This window comes from Puma concolor, chromosome F2 (genome assembly GCF_028749965.1).
Source record: "Puma concolor isolate L17-30 chromosome F2, mPumCon1.1.hap2, whole genome shotgun sequence".
Taxonomy (NCBI): Eukaryota; Metazoa; Chordata; class Mammalia; order Carnivora; family Felidae; genus Puma; species Puma concolor.
Genome location: NC_141684.1, coordinates 31,915,752 through 31,941,446, shown reverse-complemented (window position 1 = coordinate 31,941,446; position 25,695 = coordinate 31,915,752). Strand labels below are relative to the sequence as shown.

Sequence of the window (25,695 nt, the reverse complement as noted above, 5' to 3'; positions counted from 1 at the left end):
GGGTCTATTCTAAATAGTCTCATTTCTGTTTATCAAGTAAATCATTTGTTCATGTCCCCCCAACCGCTGTATGACTATTCTGTGTGGACAGCCAGCTCTGTTTCTATTCTTAGGCAGTGTCAGTATGTGGACTTCAGGCCTAAACTATGGCTACATTTAAAAATCAAAGTTGAGTTCACTGCATTCAGGCCTCCTAGAAATCCACAGAGACTTCAGAGACATGAAATGTTAAGCCTTCCTGATAGATAGTAGTTTGTAAATGTAGCTGGTAACTGGCCAGATATATTGGTGAAAAACCACAAAGGAATTGTGATTCCACACATTCTCTCTGTCTTCCTGAGAGAGGATTTCGTGACTCTTGCATCTTCAAAAGATTAAAAATATAGCTTTTCTGGTGAACGGAGGTGACCAGAGACTGTTTATCCGTAGATTTTCATATGTGACATTCATTTGAATTGCATTAAGTTTATTAGTATGAATATGTCATTTCTCTTAACACTGGTGACATTGTTGGGTTCTCAGTGTACTTAGTTCCACATGATTTCTGGAAGCTTGAGTGTGGCCAAGGGGTGGATCATTTTAACTTGCTTCTCCAAATAAATAATAGCATCCTGGATATCAAAGACTGTTTTATTCTCCTATTAAATGCCCCTTGGCTCTGATCAGAGTGGCAGGCATGCATTAGTGTTTCATAAACATTTGCTGACATCTTAGGAAAGAAATTTTTGTAAACGAAAAGGAGAAAAAATTAGTAGGCATAACTAGAAATATATTCTTATTTAGAGAAACAATTACCCTAAAGTCTTACACATTAAAAAGTAAAAGGCAAACAAAACCTGTAATGTAATTCTTAAATAATTTCTATCCTTGTATTATATTTAAAAAAAAAACCATAATACTATATTAAAAGCAAAAGTATACATCCCGTTCCCCTAAGCCATAAATCTTGCTATTCTTGCCTATAGCTCTTTATTTGTGAAGTTCCTCTTTTACCTGAGGGCCATTTTCACTTTCCATTCGTGGACTTTTCCTTTTTCTTTAAGGTTCAACTCATGTAGCATCACTTTTAGAAAGCCACCAGAATACCTCTGTATTAATACTTGATATTTCATGCTAAAATATCTCTTCTGCATTACCTTAAGATCCCTGAGGGCCAAGTTTATGACCCATGTATCTTTCTTTCCCAATGCCTGCAATGTAGTAAACATTCAATAAAAAGTTTTAAGCCTAAATACCATTTTATTTATATTTATATTTATATTTGTATCTATATTTATATTTCTATCATCACTTATCAGAATCCCAGAAGGTTTTTTCTTGTTATATTCTCTGTAATATCCAAATCCCAGGATCCATCAAATTACCATAGATTTCTGGCACTACCATAATCTCCTCTGTGTCCATGGTTATCAAACTTGACTGCACATTGAAATCATGTGGGAAGTTTTAAAACCTACTCATGTGCATAATAAGACATATCAACATCATGTATGCCCGATATGATGAACTGAGGGGGGCTACAATAGCACCCTGTGGTATTCTTCCCAAAAGAGCATAATCCAGTTTAATTATTAAAAAAATCAGACAGATCCAGTTGAGGAGCGGTCTACAAAATGACTGACCAGCATTCTTCAACATGGTTAATTTTATGTGATGTGAATTTCTCCTCCAATCTCATGATCTAATGCAGGATCCTGAATGAAACCCTGAATGATAAAATGGCCATTAGTTTACCAGGAAAACTGGTAATATTTTATTTTCTTTTTATTTTTTTAAATGTTTATTCTGAGAGAGAGAGAGAGAGAGAGAGAGAACGAGCAGGGGAGGGGCAGAGAGAGAGAGGGAGACATAGAATCCAAAGCAGGCTCCAGGCTCGAGTTGTCAGCACAGAACCCAACGTGGGGCTCGAACTCACAAACCGTGAGATCATGACTTGAGCCAAAGTTGGATGCTTAACCCACTGAGCCACCCAGGTGCTCCAAAACTGGTAATATTTTAATAAGACTTGTAGATTAGTTAAAATATCCTCTCAATGTTAATTTCCTGATTTTGATAATTGACTATGGTTATATAAGATATAGTGTTAGAGGAAGCTGGGTAAAAGTTATATAGTGATTATCATTATTTCAACTTTACTATAAGTCTACAATTATTTAAAAATAAAAAGTTGGGGAGCCTGGATGGCTCAGTTGGTTGAGTGTACGACTCTTGATTTTGGCTCAGGTCATGATCCCAGGGTTTTGGGATCAAGCCCCGCATCAGGCTCCACATGGGGAGCCCCTCTTCCCCACTCATGTACTCTCACTCTCTCAAATAAAAATTTTAAAATACATAAATAAAAAGAAAAAATTAAAAGGCTGTAAAAAATTATTTATGTTATGTCTAGATGTTCTGATTTAACTTGTCTGGGTTCATACTTGGGCATGGGGACTTTAAAAATCTTCCCAAGTGATTCTGATGGACAGACAAGCTGAGAACCAGCACTCTAAGCCTATGAACTTGGCTGTCTATTGGAGTCACCAGGGAAGATTTTTTTTTTTAAATCCCAAATCTCACTCCTTATCCCAGATTAAATCAGAATATCTAAGTGTTGAGCCAACGCGCTGATATTTTAAAGAATTTCTTTAGGCAACTCTATGCAAGTCATGGTAGAAAACTGTTGCTTTCAGCTAATATTCCCAAATATGCATGATCATAGCATATCTTGGAATGTTCCATGATTGTGAAAAGGGTCATGAGCATTTTAATGTAGAGGTACCCACTCTGTGTCAATACTCAGAGGAGAGTATTTTAACATTTATCCAAAGTGAATTTTATGACCAGAAAAGTTTGGGAAACATTATCTAGAAATACTGAAGTTGTTCTAGATTCTGGCAGTGAAGGCTAAGGCCCTATCAAGAGACATTTCCATATGGTAGCAGTGAGGAAGGTTAAAGCAATGGACTTCAGAGGAAGTCCATGAGTAGTAAATCCCCCAAATCTGATGGAATGTAAGTTTGGCCATTATTTACTCAATAGTGATTTACTAGAGGTAGAGTAATGGAGAGTCATGTCCCTGATCTCATAAAACTTGCATTCCAGTCGTAGAGGGACACAAATGATAAATAAGTAAAATTGCAAATGAACATGATAATTTCAGATAAATTACACCTGAAAAATAATCTTAAAACTGTCCAAATTGTATCCATCAACAGATGAATGGATAAACAAATTGTAGTATACACCTACAATGGAATATTATTTAGCCATTAAAAGGAATACTAAATACTAAATACTAAAATATGCTACAATGTGGATGAACCTAGAACACCTTACGTTAAGTGAAATAAGCCCAGAACCCAAGAGCCTCATATTGTGTGGCTCCATTTATCTGAAATATGCAGAAAAGGTAAATCCATAGAGACAGAACACAGATTGATAGTTGCTAGGAGCTCAGGAGGATGAGATAGAGAGCAACTGCTTAATAAGTACAGCATTTCCTTTGGGGGTAATAAAAATATTTGGGGAATAGATGGAGGTTGGCTGTACAACATTGCAAATGCACGAAATGCCACTGGATTGTTCACTTTAATATTGTTCATTTTAGGGGGAGCTGCCTGGCTTAGTTGGTAGAGCATGGGACTCTTGATCTTGGAGCAGTAAGCCCAAGCCCCACATTGGGGGCAGAGTTTATTTTAAAAAATTACTCTGGGGCACCTGGGTGGCAATCGCTTAAGTGACTGACTCTTGGTTTCTGCTCAGGTCATGATCTCCGGGTTTGTGATATCAAGCCCTGAATCAGGCTCTGCTGACAGTGCAACGCCTGCTTAGGATTCTCTCTCTCTCTCTCTCTCTGTCTGTCTCTCTCTCTCTGTCTCTCTCTCTGCCCCCCCAAAATAAATAAATTATTTATTTATTTTTAAATAATTTTTTTTTTAATTTTTTTTTCAACGTTTTTTATTTATTTTTTTGGGACAGAGAGAGACAGAGCATGAACGGGGGAGGGGCAGAGAGAGAGGGAGACACAGAATCGGAAACAGGCTCCAGGCTCCGAGCCATCAGCCCAGAGCCTGACGCGGGGCTCGAACTCACGGACCGCGAGATCGTGACCTGGCTGAAGTCAGATGCTTAACCGACTGCGCCACCCAGGCGCCCCTAAATAAATTTTTAAAAAATTAGTCTGAAATTGTTAATATTGTTATGTGAGTTACACCTCAAGAAAAATAATTTTAAAAATGTAAGATGGCAACATCATAGAGAAGGGCAGATGATAGGTGGATACTTCAGATTGAGCCATCAGGGGAACATCTCCAAAGAGGTTATTTTTAATTAAATCATAAATGTTAAAAGGGGTGCGTGGTTGGCTCAGTTGGTTGTGTCTGACTTTGGCTCAGGTCATGATCTCACGGTTCGTGGGGTCAAGCCCCGCATTGGGCTCTGGGCTGGCAGCTCGGAGCCTGGAGCTTGCTTCGGATTCTGTGTCTCCCTCTCTCTCTGCCCCCCCTCTGCTGGAGTTCTGTCTCTCTTTCTCTCAAAAATAAATAACAACATTTAAAAATTTTAATGAAAAAAAACCATAAATGTTGAGAGGCAAGTCAAGTCAACATCAAGGGGTAGAAAATCCCAAACTCCTAGAGTAGCAAGTCTTACAAAGGCCCTAATGACCTGCACATATTGTAGGGAAGGAGACAAGGCCAACATAGGGAGGAGGGGGGAAAGTAGATGAAGTTATAAGAGAAGATTGGGATGGGTCATATTGGAGTTAATAGACCACAATAAGGAGCTTAAACAACCATCATCTGAACCCACTTATACTTCTTCAATACTTTGTGTGAAGAATGGATTGTTGGAGGTAAAGCTGGAAGCCGAAAGGCCAGCTGGGATGCTATTTCAGTATAGTAGGGAAGATTGTAACTTGGGTCAGAGTGACAGAGAGAGAGAGAGCATTAGCAGTGAATTTACTCAGAATCTCTTTGAGAAGATTGTTGATGGAGTAGATGTGGAGATATGAGGGCAGGGAAGGGGAATAGGTGGGGAGTTGGAGGTATCTAAACACAAGTGTCCCCCTTCCAGACAGGGCTGAATTTTCAGATAGAAGGGGAAGTTGTAGGGAGAATGTCTGTGTTTAGCACCTCTCAAGCTCCAAGGTGCCTTGGTCCCCTAAGAATTCTGTTTTATCTTGATCAATGTCAAGGGTATTTTTGGAGCTCCTTTATTAATTGCTGAAGATGAGCATCTGTTTCATTTATTAATCATGCCTGGCTTTGTTCTAGGCAGGATAAGATAGGTGTCTTATTTAATTACCATATAGTTTTTTTTTTTTTTTTTTCCTTTTTGGAGCCATGTGGGAAATAGTAATTAAGATGAAAATTTAACACAAAGACTCTTATGTGCTTTGAATTCTCATGCCCAAACACATGGAGTTAGAGTAGAAATAAATATCAGTGACTTTCTGTAGATATCGCTCAGCCCAGGTCTCCTGGGGGCTATTTCTCTGCCTCTTGCAGACCCTGAGAGTGTCTGGTTTGTGAGCATCTGTGCCTTCATTAGGAGTTCATTAGCTGACGCCTTTTCAGAGGCAGCTGACCCCTTCCTCGAACTGCAGCCCTATCCTCTCCCTCCCGTCTCTGCTCTTCAGTGATTGATGGTCTGCAGATGTTTGGAGAGGAAAAGCACAGCAGCTCCACACATTTGGTCTGCACTGGAAGACGGCAGGCCACGCGGTCCCTACCTTGTTTTCTCATGTGTTCTCTTCTGACAGCAAGACTTTTATTGAGGAAGAGGTATCATACAGTTTCCCTTCTGGGGATCTCTCCTGCGTGTTAACCTTATTACTAAAAGCATGGAGTATGAAGCACAGCTATCACTACACTTCTCTAAGTTGTCATCTTGTCCCAACTGCAGATCCGATCAGGGATCTTTCCAAAGGACAAGCATGACTATCCCATCCTTATTAAAATATGTGTGCTCTTACCACTGGCGTTTAAAGTGAAAAATAAATTTGGTATCTTATTTGAAGACATTCAAGTTTTCCGTACCCAACAGAAATAATTCTCCAATCTCGTTCCTTTGAAAAACAACAGCATCATCCTGGTAAGTATGGAATAAGAAGTATCCTTATCAGAAAGTGGTCTAAACTGACTTTGTTTTCATCCCTTGTGTAGAAAACATTCCGACTGTGTGTCAAACTAATAGAGTGTGTCTCGATTCATTCCTGTATCTGCCAAACCGAAACAGTTTGCCAGTGTGTATTGTTTAACTTCCCCATCACCTGAGAAAATAATATATATATATATCATATCTGTCTACATCCATTCATGGCTTATGTAATAATGATATGATGTGAGTGAAATAACTCTGAGAAGTAAACGTTCTGAGTAACTTTCCTTTTCCAGTAGAGTGGCTCTAGAACTGGAATTTTGCCCCAGAGTAGCTTAGTTGATGCACCGAAAAAAAAAAAAAATTAATTGCACTCATAAAAGTGAGTATTTTACTTCAGGTATTTTACTTAAGCAGCTTTTTGATGGGATCACATCTAATGTGAATATACTTATTTACATTGAGTATAAAATGAATATGCTGGTGATAATTAATGGGTCTTAGGCTCAGTTGTCTCAAAATGATGGTAAGGAGGCTTATTTCCAAGGTTTCAATTAAATGTGACCTGAACATGTTTGAGCCTCTGCTTATGATCAGTTTAACAAAATATCTTAGGACAAATTCTGACCTGAACTACATGCTCTGGTTTGAAACAAAGCTTTGCCATGGAATAGGGGTTGCCTGTGGAAATATTGGTAAAGCTGGGATTAGTAGGACTCATGGCAGCTACAGAGGATGACATTTGATCACCTAATAGGTTATTGATTAGAGGGTGACACAGGGTAATTTTCTCCTCTACCTAAGGTAGTTCTAAATTACTTCTTTTGGCCCAAGTTCTACAAATTCCTCAGTGTACAGGTCCAGTTCATGTATGAATAAACCTTCCCCACCCCCGACTTTTTTCCCATTTGGAAGGTAAGGTCTATTTACCTGTAGTGTTAACAAAGAACAAAAACGTATTGTAGTGAGGAAAACACGTTTTTGGAAATGTTAACAGATGCAGCAGGGGGAAATTCCCCAAAGACACCAACTCCTCAAGCCTTGCAGCAAAATGCATATTCTCAGCGCCAGCAGTGTCTGAGAACTCTACACAACAAGGCACTGGGCATGCCCCTTGCCCAAGCCAACCACAGCTATCCTGGTAGCAGAGTTTGTGAAGCAAAGAGTAGAGTAAAAGTAGCCTGGGCGAGCAGCAAGAAGGGGATCTCCTTAGGGGCTGCATTCCTAGTCCTTGTCTCTTGACCCTAAGCACAGTATTTCCTGCTTGGAGCCCACTGAATAAGGAGGAGGCATCCCAAACCTGTGCTGGATGGTGCTCTCTTTTAAGACGCTGGGTTTAGGCAAACCAGGGTCTTGTGGTATTGAAGAATACAAGTTTTTACAGTAAAGACGATGTAGAGATGTAGTGAGCATAGGCTTCGGTATCCTGTGCGAGAAGCTGTTCCAATCCTGGTTCTGTCCTTATTATGTAGAACCGGGTATGGCAGAAGTACCTAATTCATAGATTCTCATAAGTAAATGAGATCATGCACAAACAGCTGAGCATAGTAAGATGTCAAATGTCCTTGAAACGCAAAGGCACAAAAGCATGTGAAAACGGACTTCAGCAAAAGCTGCGCAGAAGCCCCTTGCTATATCTAACGCAACGCCTGTGTTTTACATAATCTTTCCTCACAGATTACATAACGTCTGTGCTGGTGTTTCTCAGTCTACTTTTCTGTGTGTGTGCTGCCCTGCTAACTATTCTCTCTAACTCCCTGTGTTTCCTCACAGCTAGGCTGAGCTTCCTTCCGTAGCTTCAGGCCATGGCTTCCTGTTCTCTCATCTGAAACTGAGCAATTCCCTTCCCTCGTTAATTTCCTAACCCCGAAGCTATTTATGCAGTCTGAGCAAATACTCGCCTGCAGTTTTTCTTGTTTTCCTGAACCCCTGTGAATCAAATTCTTTTCTTTTCACACGTACACATAAATTCCAATTCCTTTTTCTCTTATTGTTTGCTCTGTGTAGTTAATGAAACATTTGCTGCATTGAGCTTTTCCAATTAATTGATTAAGATTTTTTTTAATCTAATGAAAGACATATAACCCATTACCTAAAAAGCTGAACAGTAGCATTTAAAGAAGCCTTCCCTTTAATGCTACTTAAAACCATTTTGACTTCTTGCTGTCCTTAATAAGGTAGCTGAAGCATGGGAAATTATTCCATACATAGCTGTTAAGTTAGTGCTTAATTTAAAATGAGACTTTAATTATATAAAGCATAAAGTTAAGGATTATGTTACCCACAGAGGCTACTGTTCTGGCCTAGGTTACTTCTAACACTGATTGGCAGCTAACTCAAGAGATTAACATTTCCCTGACCTGTTTATTATCTGAGCCACAGAATCAGCAAAAAGCCATTCTCAGTAAAACCACTATTTGTGGAATTCTACTTATTTATTGGAAACCACCTTATTGTGAGGCAGCCCCTAAGAAAAGAAAGGAGATGTTTCCCCTAGATTCTACTTGTTGAATTCATCACACAGGATCCTTTGGAACTGCTCATTTATTCTTCATCTCTGTACTCAACTAAGGATGAACTAAGCTAAAATGCAACAAGAACAAACCTTTACAGTCATAAAGGAGAGATGCTGTCCTTTGCAGTGGTCAAATGCCACTCATGTTAGTGACAAAACCCTCCTATCTGACCTGGGATCTTTTATATATATATCTATATATATATATATATATATATATATATATATATATATATATATATATATCTCATTTTAAATTCCTGGGTTTAGGCAAACCAGGGTCTTGTGGTATTGAAGAATACAAGTTTTTACGTTACGTTATATTTATATATATATATATAAAATGTTTATCTCTGAGAGAGAGGGAGAGACAGCGCAAGCCAGGGAGGGGCAGAAAGAGAGGGAGACACAGAATCCGAAGCAGGCTCCAGGCTCTGAGCTGTCAGCACATGAGCCTGACCCAGGGCTTGAATTCACCAGCCATAAGATCATAAGCTGAACTGAAGTCGGATGCTTAACCACTGACCCACCCAGGCGCCCCAAAAGCTTCCTTCTTGAACTGGCTACTGTGGGAAGTGAAAGCACATAGCCCTTTTTATATCAATTGCTACTAGTGTATAACAAACCAACTCAAACGTAGTAGCTTAAAATAACTACCATTTATTGAACATATGCTTCTTTGAGTTGGTAATTTAGGTAACACTTAGCTGGGTAATTCTTCAGGTCTCATCTGAGCCCCTTCATTCTTCTCAGGTTTCTACAGATGGCTCAATCAAAATAATGGATTATTATGAATGTTTTTATATTTTACCCCTATCCAAAGTGATATTCAACATATTTAGCAACCACTTTGGTTGCTAAATTGAATGCAGTCAATTAAATGCAATCACAGGTCAGGATCACCAGCCTGGATGCCCCCTGCCACGTAATTGTCAATGCTTTAGTACCTGAATCATCAGTTGGTCTGAGGGGGCAAATGGAGGAGCCTAGACATCAAGGGAGAAGGCCATCTGGGGATTAGTGCAGTAGCTACACATCAGCCAGTATAAAAGTATCTCTGATACAAACTTGTTGAATAATAATAATCTTCCTGTCTAAGATGTCCCAAGATTCTTGATATTTTATTATTAATATACTTTACCCTGAGACTAGCAATGGCTCTCCCTACATCTTGGCACCAAGGATACTACTTACACCCATGTGTCTCTCCATTCTGTTTCTCCCAAATTCCAACAACCCACATCAACCACAAACATAAGTTATACAAATACTCCTTAGGAATAGGACAGTTCTTTCTTCCTTTTCTTTTTAAGTTCACTTATTTATTTTGAGAGAGAGAATGCAAAGGGCAGAGAGAGAGGGAGAGAGAGAATCCCCAGCAGGCTCCACGCTGCCAGCATAGAGCCCACGGCAGGGCTCAACCTCACAAACTGTGAGATCATGATCTGAGCTGAAACCAAGAGTTGGATGCTTAACTGATTGAGCCACTGAGGCACCACAGGACAGTTCTTAACTGGGGAAAACTGATGGAAAAATGATGGAAAAATGACAGTTCTTAACAGGGATGTAGTTTGAAAAAAACACATTAAGTATTTTAATATAATAGTAATTATATTTGTCAACTGGGACAAAATAAGCCCATTTTTTTTCATAATAGAAAATAAAAGTAAAGTTGGTAAAGATTTGTCCCAACACACAGTTCTCAAAGTGGAAAGAGACACACACCCTATTTCAAAAGGCATCATGGATGAAAACCATTGAGAAACGTAAAACTAGAGGTAATGTGGAGAAAGCCAGAATGTCTGGGATGGAACTTGGGAGTCTGCACTTGAAACAAATAATTCTTACTGGCGCTAAAATTGGAAAACCAAGGGCTACAGATTGTCCACTGTACTGAAGAAATGCAGTTATAAATAGACACTAACCTGAGTAATAAAGAGAGGGATGTCAGCTCGCTAAGGAAAGTTTGAGAGATCCACTGGTTACAGAATTCTTCTCTATAAACTAGTTAAGGTTTTGTTTTTTTTTTTTTCTCTGAGCTCTTTTTGCGTAGCCTCACCCTTGAGGCTGTCCTGATAAGAAGGATGCTCCCTAGTGACTCATTTTATTTCCATGGAAGTTGTGTAAAGCTGACCAGGATTGTTCATAGCAGGCATCCAGAGGTGGTCCCTGTCCTGAACCTTGACGGATAACCTATAGGGGCTCTCCTGAAGTCCATGCATGCCCTGAGAGTACCATCTGCTGAGCAGGGGCGTAACTCTGAATGGCTTAGGCTCCTGATGGCATTACAGTCATGACCACTTGCTAAGGGTCATGACAAGTAGATCCCATCCTCTGATCAAACTGCTCTTCTTAAGCCCATTTCATTTTTATTTTTCCAATATGCTACAAAAAGCTTGCCTTAGGAACTTGTATATCTTACCTTTCATAAGACTTTTTTTCACGCTTTATCACATTGGGTGCAGGAAGAGGAAGCAAGAGGGAACACTGTCTTTTATAAATGCTTGCTATGAGTATAGACGTATATGGGATGTTGACTTTATTTAGATTCACAACGGGTGGACCAAACACTTCAGATAGGTTCCTTGGGTTTTAAAAAGATTACTCATGGCTTCACCAGATGCTCTGCAGTTTCATCAGCACCATGTGGTTTAGGCAGAGGCTGCCTCAAAAAGGAGGGATACTTCGTTTGATGCATAGCTTTCACTTTGTGCTTGCCTCAGCAAGGAATGAATTCAGATAGTTTTTAGCCTCATCTGTTTACATGGTTTTGTGTGAGCAGACTGCCAGGTAATTACCCAAATAAGGAGTTACTGCTCCAGAGATGGACTGCCAAATCTCATTGTAATACCAAATATAAATGCTATTAAAACTACTAAAATGGGGAACATTTGGAAGCCCATGATGGTCTGTCAAAATAGTAAATATATTGCATCATTTGAAAACCTTGTCTACTCATCTTTTCAAAACACACAGTATTTAGGAAGAGTTGATAAAGGTAATGGAAACAAAAACTAAATAATTAAAAAAGTAAGTTCTCTGGCTCTCCTTTTCAGTTAGATATTAAATGCAGAATATCTTCAATTAAAATGTAAATGGAATTAATTGCATGAAGCTATCTATCTGGATGATATGTGATCACTGAACAATTTGCTAACTGGCACCGAACAATGGCCAAAGGAAAATAAAATAATTGCTTAATGATTCAAATTATGATATTTTATGATCATTACTCTCTACTGCTGATGGAATGTGACCCTGGATAAGTTTCTTAACCTCCCAGAGTCATTGTATTCCCATCTATAATATGATGAAATGGAAACACATGATCTATAAGGTCCTTTGCTGACCTAAAACTCGGACTTTTAAGGTCTTTGACTCTATTATATCTTGTTTTCTCTACCAACCAAGTTCATGAAAGAAGGACTAATTGTGGACCCAGATATGCATTCAGATCTTGTTTTCTTACTTCCTAAGTGCATGAACATGAACGTGATAACCTTCTCACATTCTTCATGTGAAACAAATGGAGAACACCTACTTCATGGATTTATGATACATAAATGAGGGAGTATTTAAAATTCTAAGTACAGAATCCCTCACTTATACTTCTGATCCTGCATAAATTGTATTCTTTTTCTTATCTGGCATCATTTCTGGTATCTCAAATCTACCTTTTCAGTGAAATCTTTTGGCTTCTGACCTCTCGTCCCTACAGAAAAGTTATAATCCCAAAACTATACTAGAGGGATGATAAAATATATCTATATCTATATCTATATCTATATCTATATCTATATCTATATCTATATGTATATCTATATCTTATATCTATATCTATTTGAGATATATATATCTTTTCCTCCTGAATTGTCTCGGTAAAAAGAATGAAAACATCTATTGAAATAATTGTCCTGCTGGCTGTCTCTTTTTCTGTTTGTCTTGGCCTTAATTTTTGTGAATGAAATACATCTGAAGTAGAAGAAGTGGGTTGCTTCCTGTGTTTAGAAAACCTTTTCTCATCACTCCTTTTCACTACTTTTTCACTATTACTGGCTGTTGCATATCAAAATCTTTAAATTAAAAATAACATGATTATTCATTATACAAAATACTGGATGATAAAAAAAAAACAGGAGAAAGGGGGGTGCCTCAGTCAGTTGACTGAGGGTGGCTCAGTCAGTCAGTTGAGTGTCTGACTTCAGCTCAGGTCATGATCTCACACTCTGTGAGTTCAGGCCCCACATTGGGCTCTGTGCTGACAACTCAGAGCCTGGAGCCTGCTTCAGATTCTGTGTCTCCCCCTCTCTGTGCCCCTCCCCTGCTCATGCTCTGTCTCAAAAATAAATAGAAACATTAAACAAAAATTTTAAAATAGGAGAAAGGAAGCATAAACACACTCTCCAGAGAGAACAACCTAAAATATAATTTGTCAGCTAAACTATGTGTGCACAATATGTACACGTTGACAAAACAGGCTGATACTATATGGTGCTAAGGTCAACACCAGAGTATGGGTGCAGCGGCCCGGAATGTGCTTTGATTTGTTCAGTATTGTTCTTCCAGCATCTGAAACATGCCAACCAAGAGTGTGCACTCAATACTCTTTTTAACCTAATTTATCCTCTGTATCTTTTGGGGCCAATAAATGGATTCTGCAGCATCATTTTCAGTGACTATATAGTATTCTACAGTGCAGATATATCCCAGATTACTCAGTAGATCCTCTGTTGTCAGCCTTGTAAGGTTTTCTGTTTGTTCTTTTTTGTCTATAATAGTATTTTAATCAATAGTCAGACAAATAAATATATGCCTTTCTTCTTTACTACTGTTTGGATAAATTCATTAGAGTAGAATTGCCAAGTGCAAGTAATTTACTCACAATTTTAGAGAATTATTACATATATTGCCAAATTGTTCTCCAAAAGATAATGTCAATTTACAATCTCGTCAACTGAGATTGAGCGTTTCCCTGCACTCTCACAGATAGTAGGTATTATGCTGAAAAAAATTTAGAAACCAGTTTAGAGGCACCTGGGTGGCTCAGTCAGCTAAGCGTCCGGCTCTTGATTTCAGCTCAGGTTATGATCTCACAGTTCATGGGTTTGAGTTCAGCATCAGGCTCCGTGCCAACACTGAGGATCCTGCTTGGGATTCTTTCTCTCCCTCTCTCTCTGCCCCTCCCCTGCTTGCATGCACACAGTCTCTCTCTCAAAATAAATAAATTAACTTTAAAAAAGTTTTAAAAAGGTCATTGCATACTAAATTTTGTAAATAACCATTTCTACATTTCCTGGGATCCAAGATCCTATAACCCACAAGGATAAACTCTTGCTAAAACAGTGTAAAAAGTTTGACAGTGTCCATTTAAATTAATCACAAACTGTTATGAAACCCAGAAACACAGTAAAACCTTGTGAAATATTTGTAGCCTGTTCAGTGTTCTTCTTTCATGGAATCGGATGTGAAATGTCTGTGTGGGAGTTGTTTTTCCAAGGTAAATAGATTATTATTTATATCTCTAGGTGCAAATGCTTTGAAATAACCAGAACATGTTGCAGCTGAAGGTGGCCTTACATAAGTTTTCACAGTTACTGCTTTCTTGTCAGCGCACTGTCATGGTGTAGCTTTCATGGTTTGATCTGAGTTTCACGCCCGGCCGTGATTCTTACGTTTTTATCATCCACTCTTACCTGAAACGATGCATCAGACAATATTCCATTATTGTTCCTCATGTGCTCAAACTTTGACATTCATAAACACCATCATTAATGTTGCTCCCACTATGTCAGCATCTCCAGATTGGAGATTTTTTTTTTTTTTGTCCCTTGAAGATATTTCTATGTAGACCTGGAAGTCCAGAGCCTATATTTTCTGTATATTTTTTATATTTTCTGTATTGCATAGGATCAGTTTGAAGTGGTCAGTTAGTGATTGCCACGAGATTTAGACATGATTTTGCTATCTATGGAGTAGCTCACAGAGGGATAGTTGCCAATATCAACAATTAGGGAAGAGGCTGGCTGATAGAGTGGTGATTTAGAGAGAGGAGGGGAGCAAGAATTTAAAATGAAGAATTAAACAGATGTCGAAAGAAAAAGTATGAAACTTGAACTTCAATGCATGCTAGAAAAACATGATATAAAAGTAGACAAAGAGGCTGGCCTCCATCTGCAGGGGAAGGAGGTTATTATGGACTGGAAAGTTGCCAAAAAAAATCAAAGGAGAAATTAAAGTATGAAAACAGAAGAATGGCCAAGAATCATGCTTTAACTATAGAGGTAGATTTGAACTGTGAGACCTGGCTTAGAGAGATGGGGAAGATATCTAAAAATAGCTCTTTAATAAAGAATCATTTCAAACATATGGTGCCTCCTGAAGACAAAGATTGAGGGAAAATAGTTACTAGTTGTCAGACTGTTCAAATTAGCACATTCACGTTTTTCTCTTTTTAGGACTCAGTGATAACCTGTCTTATTTTGCAGACATTGAAATTATCCCTATGTGACCTGAAAAATACTCATTTTTTTCCAAAACAAAAATTTTAATTCTTAAAATGTGACACAAATTTAGAGAGGCAGGCAGTAGTCAATGTTTCAAACACTCATATATTAAATGGTATTTCCCTGGGCCTGTTATTATTTGGTTGGAATTTGTTACTCATCAAAAGCAGTCTAGTGTAATAGAGATTGAGCTTTGGGGATTCAGATCCTAGCAGCTGAATTAACGGCTGTGTGACCTTGGGAATCTTGTCTTCTCTGAATCTTATTTTCCTTATAGATTAGTGGAAATCCTAAAGTCTCAGTTTTAGGGTGCCTGGGTGGCTCAGTCGGTTGAGTGTCCGACCTTGGCTCAGGTCATGATCTCATGGTTTGTGAGTTTGAGCCCCTCGTCGGGCTCTGTGCTGACAGCTCAGAGCCTGGAGCCTGCTTCGGATTCTGTGTCTCCCTCTCTATCTGCCCCTCCCCCACTAATACTCTGTCTCCCGCTCCTTCAAAAATAAATAAACATTAAAAAAAATCTAAAGTCTCAGTTTTGACAATTAAATAAAATAGTACACATTAAATGTCTGACAAAGTAAGCAGAGAATTAACATATGTTTCTTTCTCATCACCTTTCCATGCAATGCAAGAAAAGTCTGCAGAGGTTTATGAAATTAAACATACTGTAAAATGGTGTAATTAAATTAAAAACAAAACAAAACAAAACAAGGACCACCCGGAAGAGAGGAAATTGTCATTATCAGGAATGTGAGATGAAATTAGTGTTGGAGATAAGCCCTGAATTTGTCTCAATTTCTTGCTGTCTCTATCAGGATGCTTTTGGTTACAAGCAACAGAAAATCAATCTCAAATTGATTTTAATAAAATAAGTTCATAGGCAAAGGTGACTGAAATCCAGAGGTAAGCTTGACAAGGTCAGGCTTGATCTGTCTACTTAAAAGATGAGAAAAGGACCCACACTCATGCTCTCTCCATTTCTCAACTCTACTTTAGTGCTACCTATATTCTGTGGAGGCTTCCTACTTCATGGTCCCAACATGGTTACCTTGTTCACATTCAGGTTTCTTTGTGATTAAAATGTCTCGTCTGAAGTAGCCAACAATCTATTATGAATGGTCGAGAACTTGTATCTTATACATGCTATCTCACTGATACTCAGCAAAGAAGAAAAGTTTTTTCTACTCTCAAACAAAAATCCTGAGCTTTGGCCTAAATGAATCAACTTAGAGCACTTGCCCATTCTTTTCTCAATAAATGTGACCTAGGTATGGGGTCATGCCAATTCCTGAGGACTGAGCCAGAGATTCTACTTTTAATTTGGAGGCCAAGTCAGTTACCCTTGAAGCACATGGGCTGCCTTGGAGTAGGGTGATGTCAGGAAGAGTAATGTGAATATATGCTAGGTGGCTAAAAGGGCAGATATCCACCAGAGTAGTTGTGATTAAATGGGAAACACTGGGTTTTATATGTATATGTGAGATATATAATTGAAGGAAAGGAAGCTTGAAGTTCACCTTATACTTCTGGAAATTAAATTCAAGGAAGAGCTTATTGAATTAAGTATTGCCAGAAAAAGGAGTGGGGGAGGAGGAGGAGAAGAGGAAGAGGAAGAAAAAAAGAAAAAGAAAGAAGAAAGTGTTTTCACAGAGACATTACATCCAGTAATGATTCTCCTAGATTAGGTCAGAAACACCAGTCAAATACTAACTTTTTGTATACGTTTTTGTTTTCTGATGTTTTGATTTAATAGGAGACATGATTTGGAGAATCTAGAATAGATTGCTAATACATCTATTAGTCTTTCAAATAAAGCCATTTTAAGTGCTTGAACAGTATTCTGTTCTGGTTAATTCAAGATTTAGTTCTCTAAGAAGGGACCATAGCATATAGTATTCTAAGATGTAAAGTAAATCAGAGTTACTTTATACTTAAGACATCATATCTGAAGTTTCTAACATTCTATTGTGAATGGCTGAGAACCTGATTCTTAATTCAGTACTGGTGTAGAAAGCTATGTGGCCTGAAAGTGCTCCCAACATCATCCCAACAAATACTTTGAATCTTCTCCAGCAACTGAGTCTGAGCCATATGGCAAATTATGAGTGATTTTTAATTAAAAAAAAAAAAAAGGCATTCATTCTTAGAAGAACCCTAGATGGCTTCGGGGACATCTGGTTTCAAGTAGCATGGCACTGTGCACTCTCAAATAGCTATATTAATTGCCCTATAGAATGCGTTAAGATTAGCTATTTAAATGTTGGGGAATGGCTAATAAATATAGTAATTTTAGTTTGGGTGTAATTAATGGTGAACTAATCTTCTAAAAGTAGCCAACCAAATCCAGCTGCTTCTGTCAGATAGAACAGCAATAGTTAGGATACTAATTTGGCTGTTATAATAAAGGCCAAAAGATTTTCTTTTTGCCCCACACAGCAGTCTGAGGTAGGCAGTCCTGGGCAAATTTTTCGCTGTCAGTGGTAGAAACTTACTCTAGTTCCTCTGGCATCCTTAATATTCATCTCCCATCCCAAAGTCCAAAAAAAAAAAAAAAAGGCTTCTCTAGTGTCCACTCTAACATCTGCATCCTAACCAGTGAAAAGAAGGGAAAAGAAAAGATGGGCACAGAACTTTCTTTGTAGGAACGTGCTTCAAAAGTTGTCGCGTTGCTTCTGTTCATTTCTCATTGGCTAGAAACTACTTGCTGGACAACTTAGTGCCCAATTAAACCCTCTATCCTTGAAAAAGATGAATACATATAATAGGGAGAGAACTAGCAGGCTCTGGGACACAGCCTCCGAAGAGGCTGCATAACTTCCTATCCACCAAAGCTAAGTTGCATCCGCCCAGTTCTCTCAACAAGTGGACCAGGTTGTCCAAATAGCAACTGTCATGAACAGAATATGAGATTTGTGTGCATGAAAATAATGTTTCTACTTCAGATACCATGGGTTATAGAATCCAGCATTTAAAAATCATTATAATATGCACTGTTTATTTCTGATTTCTAAAAATGCACACTTCTGAAAGTTTGGAAAATACAAAAAAATAGAAGCTAACAATCAACCATTGACTAGCCACAGATACCCATTGTTAAGAGTTTGGTGCGTTTCCTTTATGGCTTTTCTCCATGAGAATTTTCTTTTTAGTCACATAATTAGACACAGTTTTACATTTTTTTAACCTAATACTGTACAATTTTCTCACATCATTAAAATGAGACACTAAATATCATTTTTATGTTTGCATTAGTTTAACCTGGAGAAGTACCAGAATTTATTCCGTTGCTAGCACTAGATGCTTAGAGTTTCCAGTCTTTGTTGTATTAATAATGCTACTATGAACATCTTTCTGCATAAATTTTTGTCTGCATTTTGAATTATTAGAATAGAATCTTAAAAATGAAATGGAATCAGAAGGTGAGAAAATTTTAAATGCTATAGATCTAGATTGCTAAGCCACTTTCCACAAAGGATATTGAAAATGTCTGCAACTTGTTCTTCTAGTCTCGTTCGTATCACCCTCACTAGCATTTTTATAATTAAATAAATGAAATTTGCCTTATTTGATAAAGCACATTCACAGACCCTCTATGAACTGGTGAACCTGAGTATGGTTTCATGTGTACCCAGCAATATTTTCATGTCTACATTAAATTCTATTATTTTGGTCATTTATTCATCCCTTGTTTTAATGCAAATTTAAACTCTCATGTGACTGAGTCACTAAAGCTGCTTCAAAATGAATTACAGTATCTCACTTAATGACACCTGCTTTGAATGGCATACATTTAATTTAATGATACCAACCAACTTGATTCAGCCCAAGAATCTTGAACAATATATATTTTTGAAAAAGAGCAGGTATTGAATTACTAAAGTAAATGACACCTCATTTATTTATGTGCCAAAGCTCATGCAGTTTTGTCAGAGGAGAGATTTCAAACTCTCATTTCAAAGCACATTAACTCTGAATTTAGAGAAAATCCTAACACGTTTGATCGTATGATTTCCAAGTCCTTGGCAGATTAAAAACAGCTAATTTGAAAAGAGCAGCAAACATATTAAGAACAAATAATGGTAGCTGAGAGATCGACAAAGAGGAGATACAGATTTTGTATCTTTTATAACACCCCCCCACACACACCACCACCGACGACAACAACAACTTGAAATTCTGTTTTTTAACATTGTGACATTTTTATAACATTCCATTTAATGAAATTATGGCTCGTCTATTCAAAGAAGAGTAAAAAGTTCATAAATATTATTTTTACAAGGAGCTTTAATATCACAGGAAAACATTTATAATAAAAAAAACTGAATATAACTTTGCACATAGGATTAGATCACAAATAGGATTTTAAAAATTAAAAAAAGATATCTTGAAAGTAAAAGCGTTAAAACATTAACTATGATTTTCTTGGTCTGGTAAGATTATTTTTTCTGTGTCTTTTAAAATTTCTAAAATGTAAATATTGCTCTAGTAAAGATAATTAAATTTTTTTTTTATTTTTAAATAATATTCAGTGGTCTAGTTACAAGGATAATTGGGGGTCTATTAGATATGTCTCTTGGATGCTGTTTAAATTGTTTGTTCTGTAAAGTAATGGTCATAATAGTCCATCACACATTATGACATTAGCAAGGAAATTCTTAAATTAGTCAAGTATATATTTAGACAGACTGTTCATGCTATTTAAATAATATTGGAGATATTTTATAAATTAAAATCGTATTTCAGGTCAGTAGAGCTGTAATAATTTAAAACAAAAAAGTATTTAAAAATTTTTTATATATGCTCAACTTACATACAGGAATGAAATGTTTCTGTAAATTTTCTGTGGCATTTCTTCCATGTAAATTTGTTTCTTTGTATTTTGGGGAAATAACGTTATACTTAGAAGAATTCATAGTATTTTCCAGATAATTAATAAATGTATGAAATATTTTTGTAATTTTAGCTTGAAATAAGTATCTGCGGATTTTCTAAACTGATCACATAGACAAATTACATGATTTCATTTATTAAATGATTAAGTACACTGAATGTATTTCTACATTTGCCTGTTTTTAAGTTATTGTCTCTCAGGTCCAAACCCACTGTTCAGGATTCAGCTTCGCAAGGCTGGGCTGGGTCTCAGAACAGTTTCTGCTTTGCCAGCTGCTACCTTTTAGGCTCTGCCCATAGGGGGCGCCAGAGGGAGACTGCAGGGAGGGAAGGCAGAAGGAACACCTGTGTGCTTGCCATTCTGTAAATCTTTATCAGCTACCCTTCTTTACTTGGGCAACCAGTGTTCATTCCAGTAGCAACCCTTCTCTAAGTTCCTATGTTTAATAATTCCAGCCACTTCCTTTTGTTCCCCAGCCCTGGAATTAGCAGCTGCTTCCTACAACTGCCATTGGTGATAACTTGGTGTTATCAACCTCATACCTAAACTATTTTTTATATTCTATTCTGTCTTCTGGCTATATTGACTGATAAAGCAATATGGATGTACAACATAACTTCCTAAAACAGAAATACATGGATTGATAAAATAATTTTCCTACTAGTTAATGTTATAAGTTAACATGGACACATATGTGATAACTGGTAGAAGCTATCTGAACTTTGCAAAAAGAAAGAGTTCATATATAAGATATATATAGTTCTATATGGTTCAGGGATATAAATCATAGTTCTTCTCATGATCCAGCATAGCTTCTTTTTTAATTTTTTTTATTAAATTTTTTTTAATGTTTATTTCTGAAAAAATATTTTTATATTTATTTCTGAAAGAGAGAGAGAGAGAGGGAGGAAGGGAGAATGAGTGGGGGAGGGGCAGAGAGAGAGGGAGACACAGAATCCAAAACAGACTCCAGGCTCTGAGCTGTCAGCACAGAGCCTGACGTGGAGCCCGAACCCACAAACCACAAGGTCATGACATGAGCTGAAGTTGGATGCTTTACCGACTGAGCTACCCAGGCGCCCCCCAGCATAGCTTCTTTATCAACTTTTTAAGGAATTTAACATTGACTATATATACTCTATGTGTATGGGTGTATATATGTGTATCTCTGTATGTGTAGTTTATATGTATATATGTGTTTATTTACACACACACACACATATATATATATATATATATATATATAATTGTAAAAATGTGACAGGAAGACAGGAAGGAAATAACTTACAAAGTTAATGTGGTTGTAAAATAGATCAATCATTAATTTTTAAAATGGATTCATTTCCTTGTCCCACTTGCATCTGAATTCTGGACTCTACTAAATTCGTTGGTTAGCAAAATACTTAGCACATCTGGTTACACATTCATCAGCTCAGTGGTGTTTGCATTGTTCTTTTGTTTTTTTAAGTTTTATTTGTTTATTTTGAGAGAGAGAGAGAGAGAGCACATAGGGGATGGGGAGTGGGAAGAGGCAGAGAGCTACGCAGAGAGAGAATCCCAAGCAGGCTCTGCACAGCGCTGAGCCGGAGGCAGGGCTCCATCCCACGAACCCAAACCTGTGAGATCATGCCCTGAGTCAAAATCAAGAGTGGGATGCCTAACCAGCTGAGCCACCCAGGAGCCCCTCACATTGTTCTTATCAACAAGGTTGTTCCCTCTTCCCGTTTACTCTCTGTCCTGTTCCTACTAGCATCTGAACTCAACCACTACATTTGACCTCAATTAAAACCTAATCTTCTCAACCTTCTTCGTGCATAGGGAGAAAATATGCCAAGTGCCAATCAATACATGCCACATTCTGTGTTGCTGACTTGGACTGACCTCTCCTAGCTCCTGAAATTTTTGGCCACCTTTGCCTGTCTTTAGCCATAACTACTTTTATTCCCGATATTTTGAGCTTACTCTGGGTTCCTGACTTGTCCCAGACTGCATTTCTGGCTTACTGCTTCCCTTTGCTGCAATTGCCTCTTTATGGCTGGGTTAGTTATATAGTAACCATGTGAAACTCATCCCTTTCTGTCTTAGATCCTGTAATTGCTGTTCCTTGACCCTGGAAATTTCTCAAAATTCTGGTTCTCCTGTGTCCTTTCATCTTCCCTGAGGCCAGGGTTAGCCTTACTTAGCTTTACTGCTTCCCAAGCTGGCCAGCCTCTACTTCAAAAAAAAAAAAAAGAAAAAAAAAAGAAAAGAAAGAGTCGAAAAGCCTAGGCCAAAGCGGGAGAAGTAATAGGTAACTATTTTTGTATTTCTGGTTCTCTCCAAGTATTCAGGGAAGGATGTTGTAAAGCCTTATGGCTGAGTTTGTTGGCTCTGGAGTCAGAATGAACTGAACTCAAATCTTGGTTCAACCACTTGCTAGTTGTGTGACCTTAGGCAGGTTTCTGCCTCTCTACTTCAGTTTTCTTAAGTATAATATGAATACAACATATCTGCCTGAAAAATATTATAAAGATTAAGTTGAATAATCCATATAAATTGCTTAGAATTGTTCAGCACAGAAAAATGACTCAAATGTTAGCAATTGTTTGTTACCCTTTGGTAATGATACTTCATGACTTTGTTGAGTCTAAAATTGAATATCATGTCTAAGTGACTGTTTTCCTGATTCACTAACATTATGGAAGCATTATTAAGTAGACATCGCTTACTTACACAACTATCAAACCCTCCATCTGTATGTGGCACCTATTTCCATAAATGAAAAAGGAAGAAAAATCACTACTGATAAAATCCTTTAGAATGTAATTTCAGCCTGTCTTTGAAAGGCTCAAAGATCGTAGGTATCTGGAGGAAGCAGTTACCAGAATAGAAATCTTAGAACAGCCTGTTCAAAGCCAGGCTGCTGGGTTAAGCAATTAACAGTGTAGCTGGGTTCATACTTGAGCTCCATGTATGAGACAAAGGATATTATTTTCACCTATGAAAGTGAACCTGCATGTAATTGGCTAACACTTTTTTTGCCCTAGACAATGACTCCACAATGAATAGTTACTAATGATATACATCCTATAGCAATAATTCTTAATCTAATCATACATTTTAATTATCAAATAACTCTAAAGAATTTATTAGGGTTTGCAGAGTTTCTTTGTAAGCATGATTACAATTGATCACATTTAACTTACTTTCAAGATTCCAACAGAACTTGATATAATTATCTATATGAGGGACCAGTCCAAAGAAGTAGAGTTCATATAATGTGTCCAGTGTAACACAGCTAGCAATCAACAAATTGTTTACCCCAAATTTGTTCCTCCAAATTGAATGTTCTTTGCATTACTGCAAGGTGATGCCAGTACTCTCTTGCTACTTCATAAAATGTCATAGAGTTTGGTGGTAACAATGGTAAAGATGAATATCATTAATATTTGAATATTTAATACCTTAATAATTGAAGAAACAAGTAATCTACAAATCAAAGTAATTATGTAACCTGATTTTAGAGACTCACTAAAACAGTTTGATTTATTTTCCCACTCAGAGTATTGAATATTGAGAAGAAAATCCCTAGCTTCAAACATCTCTTCCAAAAACAAAACAAAACAAAACAAAACAAAACAAAACAAAACAAAAAATACGATAGCCAAGATGTCAGTGTTTATTATGTGCCAGGCACTATAGTAAGTATACACATGTTTCACCTGATGTACTGCTCATTGGAAACCCACAAAGTAATTACAAACTTCTCACTAAATGGATGAGAGGGGAAACAAAACCTTAAAGTTTAGAGAGGTTAAGTAATTTGTCCAAAATCACACTGTTTCTAATAAGGGGAGTCAGGATTCACACTCAGACTAAGTTCTGAGCCAATATTCTTTTTTTTTTTTTTTTAATTTATTTTTGAGAAAGAGAGAAAGAGAGAGAGAGGGCATGTGCTCACAAGCAGGAGAGGGAGACACAGAAGGTGAAGCAGGCTCCGGGCTCTAAGCTGTCAGTACAGAGCCCAGCACGGGGCCAGAACCCACAAACTGTGAGATCGTGACTTGAATGAATTGAAGTCAGACGCCTAACCAACTGAGGCACCCAGGCACCCCATGAACCCATATTCTTAATCACAGTGCTGTATGTTCTTGATTTTATATAGGTTAGCCTTAATAAGCTGTTGACTTTTCCAATTCAGTGAGGTTTAGGAAAGCAATGATTGGTTAAAACTCCAAAAAGTTTCACTAGTCCTGTGGCCACAGCCCAGATGCTGTTGTCATCCCACACGGCTCACAGTGGAAGCATGTGCATTCTGATGGACCACACACTTCCAGCAAGCCGCATAAAATCACTATTCATGATTCAACTTATACTGATGACCAGCATTTTATTCTTGAGTATGATTGACTGGCAGCTATGACTCTAAATACACAGAATGACATGCAGAGAATAATTTAAATAAGAATCCTTTCAAACATTGTACCTTTCTATTGTCTTAACCATTTTTAAGTGTGCAGTTCAGTAGTGTTAAGAATATTTGCACTGTTGTAAAAGAGAGATGCAGAACTTTTTCATCTTGTATATCAAAAACTTTATAAACCTGATTTTTTTCCCATTTTCCCTTGTCCCCTTAATGCTAACCCTTGGTAACTACCATTCTACTTCCTGTTTCTTTGAATCTGACTACTTTAGATGGCTTATATAACTGGAATCATGCAGTATTTGTCTTTTTTTGACTGGCTTCTTTTACTTATTAGTGAAAAAAACAAAACAAAACGCTTTATGCTCATTAGTATAAAGTTCTCAAGGTTCATCCATCTTGGAACGTCTGACAAGATAGATCTCCTTCCTTTTTAAGGCTGAATATTATTGCATTGCACACACATGCTACATTTTATTTATCTATTTATCGATTAGTAGACATTCAGGTTGCTTACAACTCTTGGCTATGATGAATAGTGCTGCCGTGAACATGGGGGTGCAAATATCTCTTTGGGACCTTGTTTTCAATTCTTGTGTATATAGATACAGAAGTAGTCTGCTGGATCTTTCGTAGTTCTATTTTTAATTTGTTGAGAACCCTCCAAATTGTTTTCCGTAACGATTTCACCATTTCACAGTCCTGCGTTTAGTGCACTAGGGTTCTAATTTCTCCACATCCTTGTCAACACTGGTTATTGTCTGTAAAACATTATATCCTTTTCAATTTTTTGATGAAGCAATATAGCTTTGATTTCAGAAAATGTAATATCACTGAAGCTAATACTTTGCAAGGAACAATATGGGGCCAGCATATTTAAATGTTTTCCAGCCTTCTAAATGTGTTTAATTTCAGAAGCTAAATATTTCCCAGAACATTCCTTGCGTAAATGAATAACTTGCTCTTTTGAACCTAAAACACATATTTGTTTCTTCATTCTTTGGGCTACCACTGTCTTGCCCAGCTCTAAAATCTTCTCAAAATTAGTCAGAAGGAGACAAGTGGGAAGGTGTAGACTTCTCACTTTGACAGTTTGCTAAAGATGGATAAAAAATGGTGCTATTCAAAGACACTTTGTACTTGGATATTTAGAATTTAGGATGGAAATAAACCCAGTGAAATAGCAAGAATGTTTGAAAGAGAAGTCGCCAACCCACTGCTACAGAAGGCTGAATTCCAAGGAAATATGCCCCATATGTATGAAGCTGAGAAGTAAGTTTCTAAAATCATGCCTTTCTATTATCCTATT

The 25,695-nt window shown here is 37.4% G+C and overlaps 1 protein-coding gene across 4 annotated transcripts in view; it reads left to right on the top strand.

Annotated features, from left to right (window-relative positions):
* OXR1 (oxidation resistance 1) overlaps positions 1–25,695 on the top strand; it is a 457,575-nt gene that overhangs the window by 264,209 nt on the left and 167,671 nt on the right. The window contains exon 1 of one of the 4 annotated variants that reach the window (XM_086696104.1): positions 25,387–25,658. The exons of the other annotated variants lie outside the window; for them this stretch is intronic. Within the exon in view, the coding sequence (XP_086552230.1) occupies positions 25,646–25,658 (13 nt within the window). The 5' untranslated portion in view covers positions 25,387–25,645. Of the gene's footprint in view, positions 1–25,386; positions 25,659–25,695 lie in introns of those variants that run through there. 4 annotated transcript variants of the gene reach the window in all.